The following is a 21,789-nucleotide window of genomic DNA, read 5'->3' on the forward strand; positions in this document are numbered from 1 at the left end:
GTCTTGCAGCAGCTACACTGCATAATTTATACGTCAGAAAATAGAATTCCAGTTGAAGTAGAGCTCTTATAGTTATCTATAAAAAGGGAAGTAAAGCTGAATGTGAGAATTTGAGGAATTTCTCTACCAAGTACTCCAGGTAAGATTGTGCAAGTTTCTCTTCTGTCACAATCAGATTTTTACTTTACAACAGGCAGTTGAGAAATCATGGGAACATAACAAGTATGTGTACTTAATAAATTAAAGACTTAATTCGGTATGTTAGTCAAGTAAATAATTGTTTAATATCTGACATGTTTCAGTGACTAATATGTGTCAGCATTTTATCCAGTGTATCCCTGAAAATGCTGACAGATATTAGTCAGTGAAACATGTCAGATATTAAACAATTATTTACTTGACTAACATACCGAATTAAGTCTTGAATTTATTAATACTAGTGGTCAAGAAAAAAAAAAAAGGTCATAACAGTATGTGTACTTGTTATGTACACATTTATGTGCAAAGTTTTTGTAGATTGGAAAAAGGCATATGACAAGTACCAATAAAAATGCTTTTCAAAATGCTATAGTTATATGGAGTAAAAGGAGCATTATACAAAGCAATACATAGACTACATTTAAGTTGTAAGTCAGCAGTGAGAATTGAAGAAAATATATGTTGATTGGATTTTGACAGTATAGATGCAAACACAGATTGATAAGAAAATAACTATTTATTAACTTAAATAGTAATATATCCAGCATCTTCAGAGCATACAAACAAAGTCTGTTACAGTAGTGAGACAACCACAATCTGGTGTAACAGTGGGACTAGTATGAGTAATTGTAGTGTGTAACACAAAGACTAAAGTTCTAATTAAGTCATCTAAGTTTAAAAAAAAAAAAAAAGATATTAATTTGGTCTTAGGATGACTGTCTCCCAAATATTTGGTAGATTTATACAGCCATAGTTGTTGAGGTTTGAAGTATGTTTCAAGGCTTCTGTTGATTCCAGGAACAATCTCTGTGACTTGTAAAAGCTTCTGTGCAGTACTTTTGTTTTTTTCCAATTGATCCTGTGCGCAGGGGTATCCAAAGCATGGTCTGCCAGACCCAACTTGCCATAGTGAAAGTGCCGGATATATTTTTTGTGTTCAGTGAGGCAGATGTCCACAGTTCTTCCTGTCTGTCCATAGTAGGCTCAATGACATGAACAGGGTGCTTCATAGACTCCTGGATGTGATAAAGGAAAGAATCTGTCCTGGTGAACAGATGAGAGTTGCCAATTTCACATAAGGTTTAAATACAGTGCATAGTTAGTGTTTGTTAAGCACCCTAGATATCTTTTCACTATGGACAGACAGGAAAAACTGTGGACATCAGCCTGACAGTGAACACAAAAAATATATCTGGCACTTTTGCTATGGCAAGTCGGGTCTGGCAGACTGTGCTTTGGATACTCCTGCACACAGGATCAATCGGAAAAGAAAAAAAAAAATACTGCACGGAAGCTTTTACAAGTCAGAGAGGTTGTTCCTGGAATCAACAGAAGCCTTGAAACATACTCCAAACCTCAACAGGTATGGCTGTATAAATCTACCAAAGATTTGGGAGACAGCCATCCTAAGACCAAATTAATATCTTTTTTATAAACTCAGATAGTGCCTAATTAAGATTTTAGTCTTTGTGTTGCATGCTACAATCACTCATACTAGTCCCACTGTTACAGCGGATTGTAGTTGTCTCGCTACTGTAACAAACTTTGTTTCTATGCTCTGAAGATGCTGGATATAATACCAGCGAAATATTAGCATTTAGTTATTGTCTTATCAATCTGTGTTCGCATCTATACTGTTAAAATCCAATCAACATGTGCGACGAACACAAAAGCTTTTCCACACAGTGAAGAAAATATAGAGAGATGGGTTGATGTAAAATCAGTGTAAGACAAGGGTGCACACTATCTGCACTCTTATTTATCATCTGCATGCATCACATTATGAAAGAAAGTGTCATTAGAATTGGAGATATCAAACTTTTAGCTCTTTGCTTGATGCAGATGATGTTGATTACTAAACATGTCCAGTGCAAGTTGCCAGGATTCTTTAACTAAACTGAATGACAGCTGTAACAAGTTTAACATAAAAACCAATAATAAAAAGACCCAAACTATGTAAATAAGAAAGGGCATAGAAAACTGGGTTGCATTCTCAATAGAGTGAAAATGGCAAATTAAATATGGAAATTTACCATAGAATAAGCAAAGCTGGTAAGGGGTAAGGTAGGAAGCTCTAACTGAATAAATTTATATGAAAAAAGAGAGAAATTAGCCAAAACACTAAACTAGCAGTATAAAAGACAGTGTTCAAACCAGTTTTATGTTATGGTTTTGAGTTAGAAATAAAGCACTCAAAGACTTAAGACCACAGATATCAGTTCTGAGAAAAATTTGAGTGAACAGATGTCATCTAGTATTCAAGAATGTGTGAGCATGGCTAATCTAAAAGTTAAACAGAATGTGTGAGGAAAGATTAGAAAAACAGTTGTTTGATGCCACCATGGTAGGTCAAAAACCCAGAGGAAGACCAAGATCAAAGTGAATTGATTCAGTTAGAGTGTCTTAGATGACATGACTGAAATGTGAGATTGAAGTACTGACGATTCTTTCTTTTAAGGTTACATGGTGATCAGCATTTATATTTATACATTTAGGGACACAAAAACACACGTGTTGAACAGATTATTTTATTAATTACTAATAAAATAAAACTTGCCGTTTCGACCCCTGTATCGAGGTCATCAACGGAAGGATACAAGTGTATAAGGAACCAAGCTACATGTTCTAGCCCTGTATACCAGTAAACTAAATCTACGTAGTTAATTAATCCTTTTTCCTAGCCTGACCTCTAGTGATAACAAAAAAATAAATAAATAAATAAATAAATAAAAATAAAATAAAATAAATAAAATAAAAAATAAAATAATAATAAATAAATAAATAAATAAATTATATATATATATATAAATACAACTACAATAAACTGCTAAAGTCCTCATGTATTAATATTCTTCTGGATTTGTACAGTTCTGATTGTTATAATATGATTTCTTTCAGTTGCTGTTGAATGTTACAAACACTTCATCAGGTTATCTTCTTGTACTGGGATTTTTCTATGGCTAGTTTAGGTTGTTATACAGGTAGTAGATGGGCCCTCCACATTCTTGAAATGGTTAGGCCATCATTTTTGTTGAGATTTGGGTTGTGTTTGAGCATTTCACATAACTCTTAAATTTTCTTTCAAACCAGGTTTTGGTGCAGTGTAGGGACTTGGTATTTTTCAAATCAATTCTGTAGTATGTTTGCAGTGCATGGTCAGAAAGGCTGGTTTTCCCAAAATGGAGGTATTTAATGTGTTGTTTCTGTTTGTCTTGTCTGATTGGGATAGTTCGCCCTGTTTCCCCTATGTATGGTATGTTACATGTGCATTGTATTTTGTATACCCCTGGATGGGCTAGGTGTGGAAGAGGATCTTTAGAAGAACTGAGTAGGTGTCTTAACTTGTTTGGGGGGTTTAAAGGTGGTTTTAATGTTGTATTTGCGTAGTGTTCTGTCTAATTTTTCAGAAATGCCTCTAACATAAGGAATGGCTATAGCATTCCTGAAATCTTTTTTGGTATCTTTATGGAGGATCTTGTGAATAATTTTTTTACTGTATCCATTTTTTATAAATGTTTAGTTGATGATCTCATATTCCTGGTTTAGAGCTTGTTCATTAGAACAAATTGTTAGAGCTCTGTGTTTGAGGGTGCTTATGACACCTAGTTTTTGTGTTGGGTGGTGGTAAGAATTTTTGTGTATGTATTGGCCTGTGTGTGTAGGTTTGCGGTAAACTGAGAAGGAGAGACAGCCAGAGGGAAGACGTGTGACAAGTGTGTCTAGGAAAGGAAGAGAGTTGTTTTTTCCCATTTCAATGGTGAATTGGATATGTCTGTGTTTGTTTACATGGCTAAGGAATGTATTTAGAGCTTCGCGGCCGTGGGGCCAAATATCGAAAATATCGTCAACATATCTGAGCCAAATTTTGGACTTTAGACACGCTGTCTCTAGAGCACGTTGCACAAAGTCTTCCATATAAAAGTTAGCTATTGGGGGGGGAAAGCGGTAAGCCCATGGCTGTACCTTCTTTTTGAAGGTAAAAATTGTTTTGCCACACGAAATATCCAGAACGGAGTATGTGGCTTCCCACTTAAGCTATTACTGACAAGTAATAGCCTAAGTGGGAAGAAAGTTGTTGATAGGAAATTAGCAAAAATGTAAACATAATCATGTAGTACTGTCATAGTAACCAGGTACATATCTTAAGAAGATATCCAATGAATCTGTGATATGTATTTGTAATTTACACATTTCTTTCTCTATCTAATGGTTATATTCTTCTCTATTCAACTTGTTCTATAGGGATGTTATTAATACATAAGTGACTATCACTTGTGTTTTTAATTCATTTTGTTTTTTTTTATAGATTCATTTCCAAGCCTATCTCACTGCTATTTGCATATATTTTTCACCCATTTCTTCTATATCTTTTGGGGGTTTGAAAATATTAGTACTAGATCATCGGCAAACATAAGGATTTGTAATTTTTCACCATCTATGCTTATTCCTCCGTTTAGGTCTATTTTTCTCAAAATCATGAAAATATTTTTCTCAAAATCTCTGTTTAGGTCTATTTTACTCTCTTATGATAATAAAACTAAAAGATCTGTTTAATTCTGTTATGGCATATTATTATTATTATTATAATTATTATCTAAAACATACTTTTAGAGCAGGTGCCCTCCCCACGATGAGTCCAAGGACTCATTGTGGGGAGGGCACCTGCTCTAAAACTCCACCTCCCCACCTGCATCTAAAACTCCAGGTGGGGAGGGCACCTGCTCTAAAACTCCACCTACTCTTAAACTCCATTCAATCACCAACTGACTGCAACTACACCAACAGCATCTACTGCCGGCCACCACTAGTATTTCCACAGACAATCACAAACATTCATGCCCATGGCAGGATTTGAACCTGCAGGTTCAAATGCTATTGGCCGAGTGCTATCCACTCAGCCAACTAGGCCGGCTATAAAAAAGAAAATCTTAGGGCTCTTCTGGAATTTGAACCAGAGACCTCTACCACCCAAAGCGAGAATTATACCCCCAGACCAATGAGCCATGGCAATATATGGTTTATATTTACCTGTTATCAAAACCACACTTTGCATACTGGCAAAATGCATCCAATTTGATTTTTTATTCCTAAAGTGTGCTATAATAATATCCATGAAATATAGCATCCATTAAATAAGTTTGAAACTTAGAATTTCATATGTATAGCTTTAAATATATCATACCAGAAAACTGATAGTAAGTTTCAAATTAAGCTTAAAAGATTCATTTCTGTGTGTTACATAAAAAGAAACAAACAAACAAAAAAAGCTTAAGAATAAATAACAACAAACTTACCTTATGCTTTTTCAATAAGGACTGTACATTAGCTTCATCTCTACCAACATCTTCACTAGACACTAATCTAAGGGTATCTAACATCCAGGTATCAACATCATCAGCATCAGCAAAGAACTGAAATTATAAACAAAAAAGCATTAATTGCAATTTCAATAATGTCAATAAAATAATCTTACTTTAAATCTTACTCCATAAGATTGAGAGGAAAATAGAAAGTATACTTTCAGAGAACCAAGCAGGATTCCATAAAAACAAGAGTACAATTAGATCATTTATTTACAATACATCTCATTGGAGAAAAATATAGTCACAAATTTGTAGACATACAGAAGGCATGAAGCATTGTGGAGAATACTGAACCAGTATGGGATAGATAATAAAATCGCGCACATAATTAAAACTATTTAGCATTCCTCAGAAATAGTAATAGGAATCAATGGCAACCAGCAAGCCTTTCAAAATGGAAAGAGGCGTGCATTAAGGCTGCATACTTTCACCAATGCTTTTTAACCTTAATTTGGAATATATAATAAACTTAGCCTTGGAAAACAGTGGTATTGGAAATACAGTTTGGGGCAAAAAAAAAAAATCAATAATCTCAAATATGGCAATAACATTGCCTAATAACAGAGAATGAACATCAGTTACAAGTATTAACAGACAGAGTTTCTAAGGTACTTAGTAATTATGGATTAAAGATCAGATTCACAAATCAAAAACAATGTATTCAGGCAATAACATCCAGGTATCAACACCATCAGCAGAGAACTGAAATTATATAAATAGAAAAGCATTCGTTACAATTTAGATAATGTCCATAAGAGAATCTTACTTTCTAGGAAGATACTCTCTACTTGGGAAGCATATAATACAGAGATGGCTGGTCAAAACATGACATTAAAGCACACATTACTAAACAACTGTTGCCCTTCAGAGGTTACAGCCACTTTTGGAAGGACAATAAAATACAGCTAACTACAAGACTCCATCTCATCGATACCCTTGTTAACTCTGTCTTACAATACAGAAGTGAGAGTTGGACATTGCTAAAGGAATTTTTTTTATATAATGAAACCTGTGGTGAATTCATCACTAAAAAACACACATATAACCACAGTGATTAGTTTTAATACGTAAATATTTCATCACAAGTATCTTGGGACATCCTCAGTACAGTAATTTAAACAATACTAGGAATAACATACAGTTAAGGCACATGATTACAATGGAATCTCAATATGCATGCAGTAACGTGTTATAGAAGTAAATTAAAATATAACAGGAAAAATAAATAAATAAAAAATAAAAATAAATAAATAAATAAAAATAAATACATATATAAAGAGACTGAAAGTTTATTTTTCACTTGGTTAGACTATAATGAATTTAGTTTAATCCTTTATCCAAGTGTGAGCAAACAAAGTTTGCACCTGAACGTATCTTCAGGATTGGGGTAAGGTGGTACAACACCTTATATAGGTGGAGATGACCTTGCTATTGCTTCTGCCTGGTATCTCCACATATGGGCCTGGCTCCCACTGAAGAGACCTCAATAAAGGTCGAAACTAGTCTGGGTAGCGGCTTTCCCTTAATGCATAAGTTTTGACTTTTCCCAATGGATCCTATGGTTTGGGTTTTCAACTCTGTGTTGAGAGAGACCAGATTTCTGCGGTTTGAAAAGATGAATGTGGTCTTGATGTTCTGAGATGCGTTTCTGAACAGATCTACCTGTCTGCCCAAGGGAATGCATGATTGGTGAGAATAATGAATGATTGGTGAGAATATATTGTTGGAAGTAGAGGAAATAAGAGATCTGGGAGTGATAGTGGATAAGGATCTAAAATTTAGGGGTCACATCGCCAAAATTGTGAAGACAACACAAAGACTTCTGGGAATGATGAGGAGGACACTGACGTGTAGAAGTAGGGAGATTCTTGTTCCATTGTATAAGGCTTTGATTAGGCCACACATGGACTATTGTGCCCAGATTTGGTCACCTGGTTTTCAGAAGGATGAAGAGATGTTGGAAAGGGTCCAAAGGCGACTGACTAAGGTAGTTTCTGACCTCTGGAATGTCGAGTATGAGGAAAGATTGAAAAGATGTAATTTGCAGAGACTAGTGGAGAGAAGGAAGAGGGGAGATATGATAGAGACCTACAAGTTGGTAAGGGGTTGTTATAGGATCAATGGTGGAGAAGTTCTACAGCGAATAGTGGGAGATCAGGGGAGAACCAGAGGTCATCCCTGGAAACTGTATAAAGAGGGTGTGAGTAGGGGAGTGAGAGGCAGGTTTTTTTCGTGCAGAGTTGTGAATGATTGGAATGCCTTGTCTGAGAGTGTGGTGTCTGCAAGGAGTTTGAATGTGTTTAAGACCCGGTATGATGAGATGTGTGTGAGATAAAAGGACCTCCTAGATGAGTCTTTGACTCCATGAGGTCTTGTTTAATAATAATAATAATAATAATAATAATATAACATCACACATATCTGCAAGGAGATGTGTTTTGCATTATGGGAGATACTGAGATAGGGGTGAAGTAAGCTTGCTCCACCTTTGCAAGGAGTTGCCTAGTGTTGTACCACCTTACCTTAGTCCTGAAAATACTTTCAGGCACAAACTTTGTTTACTCACACTTGGATAAAGGATTAAACTAAATTTATTATAAAGTGACTATTTTACACAATTTTGTATGACAATTTCCCATATTTTAGGAATAGTAAGAACGTCGTTGCAGTTTAAATTTGGTCTGTGTAGCAGGGCTTCAGCACTTTCTTTATATAAACGTTCATGTTTAAATAAAGATCTATGTAAAAGTTTTGACTTTTCCCAATGGATCCTATGGTTTGGGTTTTCAACTCTGTGTTGAGAGAGACCAGATTTCTGCGGTTTGAAAAGATGAATGTGGTCTTGATGTTCTGAGATGCGTTTCTGAACAGATCTACCTGTCTGCCCAAAGTAAGACAAATTGCAGGAGCATGGGATCTCAAATAAGCCAGGTAACATCAAAGGTGAGTCAGAGGTGAGAGTTTGTCCTTAGGAGAAGGTAACAAGTTATAGATCTGGTTGATGGGTTCAAGTAGTGGCAAAATTGTATTTCTTCATAATTTTTGAAAGACGTTTGGAGATTCCTTTGACATAAGGTATGGGAATCCTATGGGCTTCTTCTTGTCTAGGTTGATGTGTGGGGAAGTGACTGATGATTTTTTGAGTTGTTTTAAGATTATATCCATTTAGTATGGCTGTATGTTTGATTATTTCTAGTTCTTGGTTTAGAGATTCTTCAGAGGAGCAGAAATTGTGTGCTCTGGTAACTAGTGATTTAATGATGCCAAATTTCTGAGATGGATGATGAGCAGAAGAATTGTGAATGTAGCGACCTCAAATGTAGGCTTGCGATAGACAGACGTGGCGATGGAACCGTCTTCTTTTCTTTTACATAGACCTTTATTTAAACATGAACGTCTATATAAACAAAGTGCTGAAGCCCTACAACACAGACCAAATTTAAACCGCAATGACGTTTTTACTGTTCCTAAAGTGTGGAAAATTGTCATACAAAATTATGTAAAATAGTCTCTTTATATGTTATTTTTTTTTTTAAATTAATTAATTAATTTTTTTTTTTAATTTTTTTTTCAGTTATATTTTAATTTACTTCTATAACACGTTGAAAGTTTATTTTTCACTTGGTTAAACTATAATGAATTTAGTTTAATCCTTTATCCAAGTGTGAGCAAACAAAGTTTGCGCCTGAAAAGATCTTCAGGACTGGAGTAAGGTAGTACAACACCGGGAAAATCGCAGCAAAGGTGGACCAAGCTAACATCACTCCTATCTCAATATCTGGGGTAAGGTGTTATACTACCTTACCTCAGTCCTGAAGATACTTTCAGGTGCAAACTTTGTTTGCTCACACTTGGATAAAGGATTAAACTAAATTTATTATAGTCTAACCAAGTGAAAAATAAACTTTCAACATCTTTCTCTAAATCCAGAGTAATTTAATAAAAAGGTGGCACATCTTTTGGCAACTCCTATAGGTAAAGATGAACTGCCATTGCTTCTGCCTGGTATCTCCACTGAAGAGACCTCAATAAAGGTCGAAACTAGTCTGAGCAGTGGCCCTTCCTTTAATGCATAACATTATAGATATCCGCAAGGAGATGGGTTTTGCATTATGGGAGATACCGAGATAGGAGTGATGTTAGCTTGGTCCACCTTTGCTACGTACCCGGTGTTGTACTACCTTATCTCAGTCCTGAAGATATTTTCAGGCGCAAACTTTGTTTGCTCACACTTGGATAATGGATTAAACTAAATTTATTATATTCTATAACACGTTACTGCACGCATATTGAGATTCCATTGTAATCATGCACCCTAACTGTATGTTATTCCTAGTATTGTTTGAATTACTGTACTGAGGATGTCCCAAGATACTTGGGATGAAATATTTATGTATTAAAACTAATCACTGTGGTTATACGTGTGTTTTTTAGTGATTGCCAAAGGAAGATGAGAAAAGACTTAGCTTTTGAGATGAAGTGCTGCAGAAAAAACTTTTGAAGATACCATATACAGCACATGTAACAAGGCTAGAAAGAAAATCCACTCCATTGCTAGAACACAAGAAAATATCATCACTATTTTCATCAGAAACAACTCTGGTAGCTAGTCTGTATAACTAGATCAGATGGCTTACCTAAAACAGCATTAGAGGGCTTGCATTCTGGTAAAATACACTGGGAAGACTTAGAATCATCTTGATAGATAATATTAAAAATGGACTAATTCTTCACTCTCTCCACTTTGTTAAGGAGATCAGAAGACAGAAACATCTGGAGAGAGTATGTTCGGACTGTCACCTTTATAGTGTCCCAACAGTCTACATAGATTATGGGTGAAGAAGACAGGATGAAAGAATCAACTTAAAGTGAATTTTACAAAATTTATACTCCTATATACTATTGGCTTAATGAAAATACTACATGTTATTATTATTATTATTATTATTATTATTATTACGGGCAACTCCAGGGAGTCATTAGACTCATCGAGGGAGGCCCCAAATCATTTTCATCACAACTATTCGACATTCATACAGTATCTATCATACCTCGCCTTAAACTCATTCACTGTCACAGCATCCACCACAGACTCAGGGAGCGCATTCCACTCATTCACTACTCTAAAAGTAAAGAACCCAGCTCTAACACCTTTACTAACCACACTTTTGCCCAGTTTCCATGGATGTCCCCTAGTCCTCCCACAACCAGCCCTGTTCTCAAAAATATCTTCTGAATTAATTTTATAGAAACCCTTCAGTAATTTGAATGTCTCAATCATATCTCCCCTCCTCCGCCTATCAACCAATTTTTGCAACCCACAAATCCTCAACCTGTTCGCATACGGTTCATTCCACAGACCTGCTATCATCTTGGTCACTCGCCTCTGGATCCTCTCCACCTCCTCCCCATCAAGAAGAAACCTAGGTGACCAAATCTGAGCACAGTAGTCGAGATGAGGTCTTATCAAGGCTCGATACAGAGGAACAATAACCTGCTTGTCTCTGCTTGTCAACGTATTCTTCAGCAACCAAGTGATTTGATGAGCTGATTTGGCCACTTTTGCAATGTGTCCCCTAAATTTCAATTCCTTATCCACCAACACTCCTAAATCTCGTGCCTCATCAATTTCCTGGAGCACGGTTCCACCAATGCAGTAAACTGCCTCCCATCTTTTCACCCCAAAATGCATAACCTTACATTTTGCCACATTAAATTGACATCCATTCTCCCTAGCCCAGACCTCCAATCTATCCAAATCATCCTGCAAAATTTTGACGTCACCTGCATTCACTATTGCCCTACCCAACTTCGCATCATCTGCAAACAAATGAACTGTTCCTCTCAGATCCTTTCCTATATCATTTATGAACAAATTAAACAGCAGTGGTCCAAGAACAGATCCTTGTGGTACACCACTAGTCACAGGCCGTCTTGTGGACTCTACTCCTGAGTAAACCACTCTCTGATATCTCTCCGTCAACCACCCTCCTATCCATCTCACCAACCCTATGTCCATTCCCATATGCTGCAATTTACTGATTAGAATTCCATGTGGTATCCTGTCAAAGGCCTTAGCAAGGTCCAGCAGAATCACTGTAAACCCATTACCCTTATCCAGTTCAGCCGTCACTGTGTTATAATACGTGAGCAAGTTACTGAGGCATGACCTACCCTTCACAAAACCATGCTGTCCCCGATACAGTATCCCATTTTCTTCTATCCAATCTTGTATTTTCCTCTTGACTATTTTCTCTAAGACCTTGATAATGATTCCTGTTATGCTGATTGGCCAGTAATTTTCAACAGCAGCCTTGGAACCACCTTCGTGCAGTGGAACTATTTTCCCCTCTTTCCACCCCCTTGGGACTGACCCAGTCCTGAGGCTCAAATTAAAACATAATGGTCAAGGGCACTGACAATTCTTTGGCTGCTTCACGTACGACACGAGCTGGTATACCATCCAATCCCACAGATGTATTGACATTGAGGTTCTGTAATAGACTAGTTACCTCTACCTCATTCATCACAATTCCAGTATAAGCTGTTGGTTCCTCCATTTCCGCAAAGCCACCACCTGGATGATATACTCTTGCAAAGTGCTTGCTCAGTAATTCCACAACATCGACTGATTCAGTTACCTCCCTACCCTCAGCATTTTTTAAGATCATTCTACCATGAGCATTTTTCCTTTTACTTGCAACATATTGAAAAAACTGTTTGGGATTCTCTTTAGCCTGCATGGCCAATTTCCTTTCGTAATCTGCTTTTGCTTTTCTTACCACCCTTGTTACCATCCTGGCCTGAGCTTTATACTGTTCATGCACCTGATGGTCACCCTTCTCCTTAAATTCCCTCCACAATTGTTTCTTTTTTTGCAGCTCAAGCTTAATAGTGTTATTCATCCATTTAACCCCTACCTGATTTATTATTCGGACTCTTGGTATACAGTCAACCATTGCCTCCTGCAAACAGTTCTTAACCACCTCCCATGCACCATCAACATCCAGCCCTTGCAGTTTTACATGCCATGGCATTGAGCCAAGCACACACCTAAGCTTGTCATACTTACCAGCCCGGTAATTCCACATATACCCTGTCTTAATTGTAAATTCGACTCCTTTAGCCACCTCCCAAGTCATGACCTTATGGTCACTCTCACCAATTGGTGGCAACATGGTCATGTTCGTTACAGCTACATTCTCAGTTGCAATTACTAGGTCCAGCACTCTCTGCCCCCTGGTATTTTCCAATACATGTTGCCGTAGATAGTTGTCCCTTAATAACTGCATAAAATCCAATTCCTTCCTCCCATGTGCCCTCTCCTCTTTCCAGTCAATGTTACCATAATTGAAATCACCCATAATAATTACCCTCCTTTATACAGGCTAGCAAGAGAATGTGCACTGTAAGTGACATGTAGTAAGTAATTTCTTCTACATCTTTCAAGCAATTGAAATATGAGAATACATTTAAATAAAATTAATACAATTTTTTTTTTTTATTTATTTATTTATTTTTTTTTTTTGTTGCTCTCACGCACAAAAGGTTTTTGTAAGCATTTTGTACATTCATACTGTGAATGGGCTAAGGATTTTTTATTTTTATTAATTATATATATATATACACACATACATACATACACACATACATTGTATATTTTATTTATTTTTTACATAGTCCAGAAGCTCTGTTAAAGAGACCAAACAGGAAACAAACCAATTTATGCCTCCAATAAGCAGGACAGTGGTCTCACTGGGCAATGAAGTTCATCTCCCACCTAAAGACACTCACAAACATCCACGCCCACAGCAGGATTCAAATCCATGACCCGCTAGTTGGAGATTGGATATGCTAACCACTCGGTCAACAAAGAAACGCCTATGTTAGAATTTTAATTGCAGAAATGTTTTGTCCATATATCAAGGGTATCTTCACTATGAATTCAACAGTTAATGCAACAAAAGTAAGGCACAAGTAATATAACGAAGTCCAAACAATGAGAATGAGTCAGCCACATATCAGTAAAGTACAGTAGTTTAGTCCAAACTGTTTCTAAAGTCCTAACATATACATACAGGGAAACCTCGCTTAATGCGAATTCGATATGCACAATAATCACACACACACTCAATCAGTCGGCGCGATTGAGTGAAATGATACTATTTCCTGCTTTAAGCGCGTGATTAATCAATTAATGCAATTTTTGTATGTTATGCAAAATTTTTTGTCGCCAATCTACAGCGAGCGAAAAAGCTGGAAGTCATTAAGGGATATAAAAGTGATGCTAGTAATACAATGATTGTGCAAGACCTGGGATACAGCGTTCTACAGTTTCGACTATATTAAATAAGAGCAAAGAATAAAAAGAACAAGAAAAAGTTGCTACTGCTTCTTTAAGCATGTAGATCACTCGAAATAGAAGCCATTTATTGATCAAGATAGAGAGTCTTCTATCACTCTGGATTGAGGATTATAACCAAAAAAGAATACCCTTGGTACAGGGAATTCAGGCAAAAGCTCTCAATATTTTTACTCATTGAAAGAGATCAAATTTCAAGAGGAATGTGAAAGCTTTACTGCAAGTTTAGTATGGTTTGGCCATTTTAAAAATCAAACTGGACTGCATAACATAAGAATAACTAGGGAATCTGATAGTGCTAATAAAGATTCTGCAGCCAAGCTTCCTGAAGCATTGCAAAGGATAATTCAGGAAGGTGATTATGATGACTCTCAAATTTTCAACTTCAACGAAATTCGTCTCTTTTTTGGAAACATACACCAACAAAAACTTTCCTACAACTGATGCATCTCAACCAGAATACAAAGTATCTAAAGATTGTCTCATGCTTTTATTAGGAGGCAATGCAGAAGGTGACTTTAAACTCAAGCCTATGTTAGTTTATCATGCACAAAATCCAAGATCTAACATTATTGAAGAAATCAGTACAACTGGAAAAGAACTTGGATTTAATGAACTGGATAATGAAGAAACTTGCTCGATTCCCATTCAAAACAGTTTAGCGAAAATGATCTCCTTCAACTAGAAGAACAGCGTGCATATGAAGAAGATAAGGAGTGCAAACAAGAAGAGAATGTTTCTAACTGCAAAAGAACTTGATCTAGTTCAATCATATTGAGTATGCTAAGGAAATTTTGTTTGATGCTGATCCTGACATGGAACGAAGCTTCGAAGTCTGCCTAAATCTTGATAAAGCTATTGCAAATTGCATGACAAGATGAAAAAGTCAAGCATGATTCAAACATCTTTACTTAATTTTTTTGCTGACATTCAATAAAAATTTAAGCAATTGATTTTTATCCTCTAATATAACTTATACTGTATTTTTTTTTTCCAAATTTACGCTAACTGATGGAGGAATTATAATTATTCCTATTCTTTATTGTATTCACTTAGCATGCATTAATTGATGGATTAATTAATCGTGTTAATAATAATTATTATTATTATTATTATTCAGCCCTCCATGGAGTCAAAAGACTCATTGTGAAAGGTCCTTTCTAAGAAACACAAGTCTATCAGGACTCATCGAGGGAGGTCCCTCCTAGGAAACACACAGTCTATCATACCACTCCTTAAATGCATTGACTGTTCTCGCTCTCACCAATGCATCAGGCAATGCATTCCATGGTTCAACCACCCTCCATGCAAAGAAACCACTCCTCATCCTCTTTCTCACAGTTTCCTTTGTAACTTCCAGGAATGGCCCCTTGTCATGACTTCCTGCTGTTCAACCAAGCAAAAGAACTCCCCAGTGCCAACTTTGTAACCACCTCTCAACAGTTTAAAAGTCTCAATCATATCACCTCTCCTTCTTCTATCCACCAAACTCTGCAGTCCACACTCCTTTCATGAGTGAGAGAAATATTTAAAAAAAAAAAAATTACCCTAGTCATAGAAAAACATACTCAAGTAACATTCTTGTGATCTAACATGCATAAAGTTAATTACAACAATAGAGGCTGTGAATCATTCAAATATCATACGAAATATTTTGAAGTGTAAAATAATCATAATTAAAATTCTGAATATTTTTACGAATTGTTTATGTTAAAATGTTTATTAGTTTTGTTTGAAACTATCTTTGTTATCTGCCTTTGTACCCTTTCCACAGTTAATTTATCCCCTTCAAATCCTAGGAACCAGATCTGAGAACAATAGTCTAAGTGTGGTCTGATCAGAGTCTTATACAACAGAATGATAACCCTTTTATCTCTGCAGGTCAGTGTCCTTCTCATTATTGCAGCAATCCTCTGTGTTACCTTCACTACCTTTGCAACATGTCCCCAAAACTTTAGATTTCTATCAATCATCAACCCCAGATCTCTTGTCTTCCCTACTTCCTCCAGTTTAACACCTCCCATAGAGTATGCAGTGTCCTATTGATGTGTCCCAAACCTCAAGACTTTGCATTTTGCTACATTAAACTGACACTCCCATTCATTTGCCCATCCATCTAGCTTATTCAAATCCTCTTGCAGGGTTACCACATCTGCACTATTACTAATAACCCTTCCCAGCTTTGCGTCATCCGCAAACAACTGAATATCCCCTTGCAATCCACGGACAATGTCAGTGACAATGTTATATAGGATTTCCTATGTAACTAGGAAAGGCGGCTGCATGAAAATATGCAATTTCCCATAAAGGGGATGATTTGAGTTCATCAGAACTATTCCTCCATAAAAGCTGTTTTCTTATGGAGTAATTCTATTTAAAAAAAAAAAGTGTGTGAAATATTGCTAGACTGTCTTAATCTGAATAGATCTGATGGACTTTTGTTTATGGGTAAAGTGTTTTTCTTCACACAGCTCTAGCTAGTTAATTTTTTTGTTATCAAATATATAAAAAAATGTTAGGACTTCAGAACAGTTTGGATCATACTACCCTATTTTATTCATGTATAGCTGACACATTTTCACTGTTATGTCTTTCTTATGCAACATGTGTAGCATAAGAAAGACATAACTTGATACTGAGACAAAAATTGTATGCAATTTTTGTCTGAGTGTGTGGAAAAGTGATGTGTACCAAAGTTAATGTGTGTGTTATATATAGATTCTTGTCACAATAAAGTCCTTCACAAAAGTAAGTATGTTACCTAACGTTGTGAAATACCTCCATATTGATACATTTATCAGTGCAGGTATTATGCAACCAAGCAGATAGTATTTCCCCTTTGCAAATAATGGATGAAATCCCACTGATATTATCAGCTAATGGATAGGATTACCAAAAAAAAAATTAATTTAGCTTAATGTTTAGGCACAATGGTCTGTGGCTTCACAGAAACCTAATTAATACTATTATGATTGGATATATTTCAGTATACACCATAATACTACTTCAACTTCATGCAATATTTCTGAAACTGTAAATTTTGGGGGGGGGGGATAATATGCATATAAAATGCATTACTTGATATATAAATACTGTATATATAGATGGAAAAGAAACCAAAGCAGGTTTATTTAGTTTTTGACCTCGATAACAACTTGTTCTTTAATTTTATTATCATTATTATTAACACCCAACCTCCACAGAGTCAAATGACTCATTGCTAGAGGTACATACTGTTACACACAAGCTCAACAAACTGTGCTTTAAACTCATGCAATGTGTCTGCAACACTGTCAGGCAAGGCATTCTACTCATCATGCAAAGAACCTGCTTGTTACTCGATTGCTAACACCCAACACCCTCCTTATACATTTTTTAGGGATGGCCTCTTATTCTACCTCCCCACACCCTCCAAAAGTCTATAAAAAATTTCTTCCTCATTATCCTGGTAACAACCACTCACCAACGTAAAATTCTCGGTCATATCCTTCCTCTTACTCCTATTCACAAGGCTTTGCAAATTGCATGCACTCAATTCGTCTTCATATTTCACCCAAAAACCAGTTCCTACTTTAGTCTATCATCTCTGGACCCTTTCTAATATATCCTCATCACCATCTAACTAGGTGATAGAATCTGTGCACAATAATCCATATGAGACCTCATCAAGGCCTGATATGGATTAGTTTATATAATGGAACCATTACCCCTTTATTTCTGCATGTAAAATTCCTACACATCATTGCCATAATCCTTGTGATGACTTCACAAGTTGTGCAATATAATCCCTGAACTTCAGGTCCATGTTCAGTACCACTCCCAGAACCCATCTCCTCAACCTCCTTCAAAATCCCCTCCCCAACATTGTTGCCTATCAAATTTCAGAACCTTACACTTTGCAACACTGAACTGACAGGTTCCCTACACCTGCCCACTTAACAGTCTATTCAATATCTACTGTAAGGACAAAACATCTACTTGATTCTCCTCATTTTTCCTAATTTTGCATCATCTGCAAACAGTTGCATATCTTCAAATTAAACTTGTCCTTCATTAATATCAATAGTTAATCAACAATGGCTATAAAACAGACCCTTGTGGCACACCACTGACTTTCCTCTTTTGAAATACCACACTACCATACACAACTTGCTAATACTTATCTGACAGCCAATCTGATTTAGCTACCAACTTGGTGTGTAGCTGTTGAAAGTTTTTTCACTTGGTCATACTATAAATTAAAGATGCCTATAAATTAAAGAAATTACATTCTTGGTTTCATCCTTTATCCAAGCGTAAGCAAGCAAAGTTTGCGTATGAAGTCACTTCATGACTGGGCTACTTGTATATAGAGGCTAATGACTTCACATTAATTGCCTTGGTATCCCATAAGGATATGCGCATTGCATTAGGATATGCACATATCCCATAAGGATATGTGCATATCACATAAGGCAATTGATGTGAAGTCATTAATCTCTATATACAAGTAGCCCAGTCGTGAAGTGACTTCATGTGCAAACTTTGTTTGCACTTGGATAAAGGATGAAACCAAGAATATAATTTCTTGGCATCTTTAATTTATTGGTATGTAGCAATCTATCAAACTTCTGCAAAACATAAGTATACACCACTGTATATGGATCTCCCTTGCCAGAGGTACATTGGCAAGGCACTTTTCTTCAAATGCATTTGTCACATTTAAAAGAATTATATCACCAAAGTAAAACTCACATAAAATACTTTGTTAATGTAGAATTTTTGCCTAACTATCATAGGCATCATCAGTACAAGATCACAAAATGGCAATTAAAAATATAAACTTATTAAAAAATTATATACATTTAGACAATATAAAGTTAGGAAAGATTAGCTGATTTAAAAAGTACTATCTCCAACAAAGGGGATAGATGTAGACCATTGAATCTGTCTAAGTTAGAAGAGTAAAGCAAGTTTCACACATTTTTTTATAAAGCTGTTCTAGGAGGAACGACTTTATAAAGAAAGGTCCATTCCTGAAAACATTTCAGGCACAAACTTGTTTGCTTACACTTCTTGGATAAAGGATTAAACCAAGTACATGATTTCTTGCTATCTTTAATTTAAAGGGAAATTTTATACTAAGAAATAGTTACTTTTATTTATGTAAGGTATCAACATTATTTTAGCTTATGTATGTCTACTTATTTTCCCATTCTCAAGCAAATTCCAAATAACTGCTGAGCCATTAATACATCCTTTCACTACGTCTCAGACACCAATTTTAATATGGTTGATGTCAACATGTTTCAAATTTTCTCTTAAAATAATAAAATAAGCAATATAACTTTTATTTTATTTTCTCCAAATATTAACAATCGTGCCAGTTTGCTACTACTATTACAGTGGTACAATCATGAACAGTGATAGAGTTTATCAAGATGGGCATTATGTACTATTGTTATAGAGGATTACAAAAGTAGCTGTAATTCATATACCTGAAAACAGCATTTTAAGGGAGATATACTCACAACTATACACATTATAGTATTCTATTTACAATGAAACATGAAACAAAAAATTCTGATCTAACCTGGTGATAATCCACCGCCTCTGATAATCTTTTTGTGCGTAGTTTTTTCATTTCCTGTAAGCGGTCCCAAATAGTTTTGATATCTAGTATCCTTTCCTGAATTTTATCAGCTCCAAAGTGTTTGGCAGCAATAAGATCCTCACCTACTTGGATAACTGACTGAAGCTGCTGTTCATGTACTGCTATATCTTCTTCTAAAGCCTAAATATAAATTATTGTGAATTAGAATAATGTTGATTTACATTTACATTTTTTTAAAATTTTATTTTAATGAAGACTACCTAAAGCAGCAATTCTCAAACTTTTCGTCCTACAAGATCAATGATGACAATGGCATTAACGCTATTACTAAATTCTTGTAATCTTTATACTAGCAAACAGCTCAGCACGGCATAGCATACCACAGTAAGACGGGGATGATGCAAAACTAATGGTTGAGGAATACTGATCCAATATATATATTTTTTTTAAAAAATAACTTTCATTGGAAGTGATCACTATTTAGTCTTGAGCAGGATAAAATTGAATTTCATATTGAAAAGAATAACATGTAAGAAAGTTTTAAAGCGAATAAAAGTTGAGCAGCTCTCAGATGTGAACTGTAGACTAAAATACAGAAATATTATTGAAAAGAAAATGAAAGAGTTTGAGAACAGGAATCAAACCTTGGAGATTCAGTGGCAAACTCTGAAGGAAACATTGATTGATTCTGCCAGAGAGGCATGTGGTGAGGTTGTGTGCAAGGATAAAAAAATCAGAACTCCCTGGTGGACACAGGAAGTTAAAGAGGCAGTGAAGGAAAAGAAGAAAGCATATCAAAAGTTCCTGGCAAATAAGTCAGCTTTTACTCTTACAGAATACAGAGAGAAATGTAAGAAAGCTAAACAGTGTGTAAAACTAGCTAAAAAAGTCATGGGAGGACTTTGGCAAGAATATAGAAAATAAATATCAAGAAGGTGGCAAAATATTCTGGAGGTTGTTGAAGAAGCTCAGGAATGGAGGAAAGAGTGCTGTAAAAGGAATTAGAGATGATAAAGGTGAAATGAAAACAGGAGAAAAAGATATCCTTGAAGTATGGAGTAATTACTTTGAAAAACTGCTAAATGAAACAAGCAGTGATGACAGCACAGTGATAAAAAACACTGACCAGGCATGCAGTCAGGAATACATATCCATACTTGAAGTAGAAAAAGCCATCAAAGGCTTGAAATGTGGAAAGGCAGCAGGAGTAGATGATATTCGACCAGAAATGCTGAAGTATGGTGGTATAAGAGTCTTACAGTGGCTGCACTGCATAGTTCAGAAAGCCTGGACAGAGGGACGAATTCCCGATGATTGGAGTAGAGCTCTCATAGTACCCATATATAAAAAGGGAAATAAAACTGAATGTGAGAATTACAGAGGTATTTCCCTACTGAGTGTTCCTGGCAAGATCTATGCAAGTATACTTGAGAAACGGTTGAGAAGAATTGTGGAAGAAAAGCTTGGTGAAGAACAAGCTGGATTCAGGCCAAATAGAGGCTGTCAGGATCAGATCTTCACTTTACGACAAATAGTCGAGAAAGCATGGGAATATAACAAAGATCTGTATTTAAGTTTTGTCGATTTGGAAAAGGCATATGACAAGGTGCCAAGAGAGAAGCTATTCAATACGTTGCAGTTATATGGTGTCAATGGGGCATTATATCAAGCAATACTTAGTCTTTATTTGAGTTGTGAGTCAGCAGTTAGAATTGAAGGAAGTACAGGAAGATGGTTTAATGTTAAATCTGGTGTGAGACAAGGATGTACATTATCCCCTCTGTTATTCATTATCTATATGGATCACATTATGAAGGAATGTGGTATTAAACCTGATATTAAAATTGGAGATGTTAATGTCAGCACTTTGCTTTATGCGGATGATGTTATACTTCTAAATAAATCCACTACAAGTCTGCAAGATTCTCTGATTAAATTGAATAGCTGTTGTAATAGATATGGTATGAAGGTCAGCAATAAAAAGACAAAGACAATGAAAATAGGCAGAATCATTGAAAATGTCAACTGTGTTGTGAATTGAGAACCTGTGGAACAAGTAAAACATTTCAGCTACTTAGGCACAATTTTTACTGAAGATGGTAAACTAAATATAGAAATAGACAACAGAATCAGCAAAGCTGGTATCGTGAGAAGTCAATTGAATAAATTCATATGGAATAAGAAAGAAATTAGTCGGAACACTAAATTAGCTGTATACAAGACTGTGTTCAAACCAATTTTAACTTATGGATCTGAGAGCTGGGTCAGAAGTA

At 35.8% G+C, this 21,789-nt stretch overlaps 1 protein-coding gene across 7 annotated transcripts in view; it reads right to left on the minus strand.

The window, feature by feature from the left end:
- The window catches only part of LOC150095089 (spectrin beta chain-like), a 577,773-nt gene that overhangs the window by 304,517 nt on the left and 251,467 nt on the right, over positions 1-21,789 (minus strand). For all 7 annotated transcript variants that reach the window (XM_090411296.1, XM_090411299.1, XM_090411298.1 and 4 more), the window contains exons 14-15: positions 19,496-19,696; positions 5,493-5,609 (exon numbers count right to left, since the gene is read on the minus strand). In XM_090411296.1, the coding sequence (XP_090267422.1) occupies positions 5,493-5,609; positions 19,496-19,696 (318 nt within the window). The remainder of the gene's footprint in view (positions 1-5,492; positions 5,610-19,495; positions 19,697-21,789) is intronic.

This window comes from Typopeltis vanoorti, chromosome 21 (assembly GCF_054136105.1).
Source record: "Typopeltis vanoorti isolate ZY-2024b chromosome 21, IOZ_Tvanoo_1.0, whole genome shotgun sequence".
In the NCBI taxonomy this organism is placed as follows: Eukaryota; Metazoa; Arthropoda; class Arachnida; order Uropygi; family Thelyphonidae; genus Typopeltis; species Typopeltis vanoorti.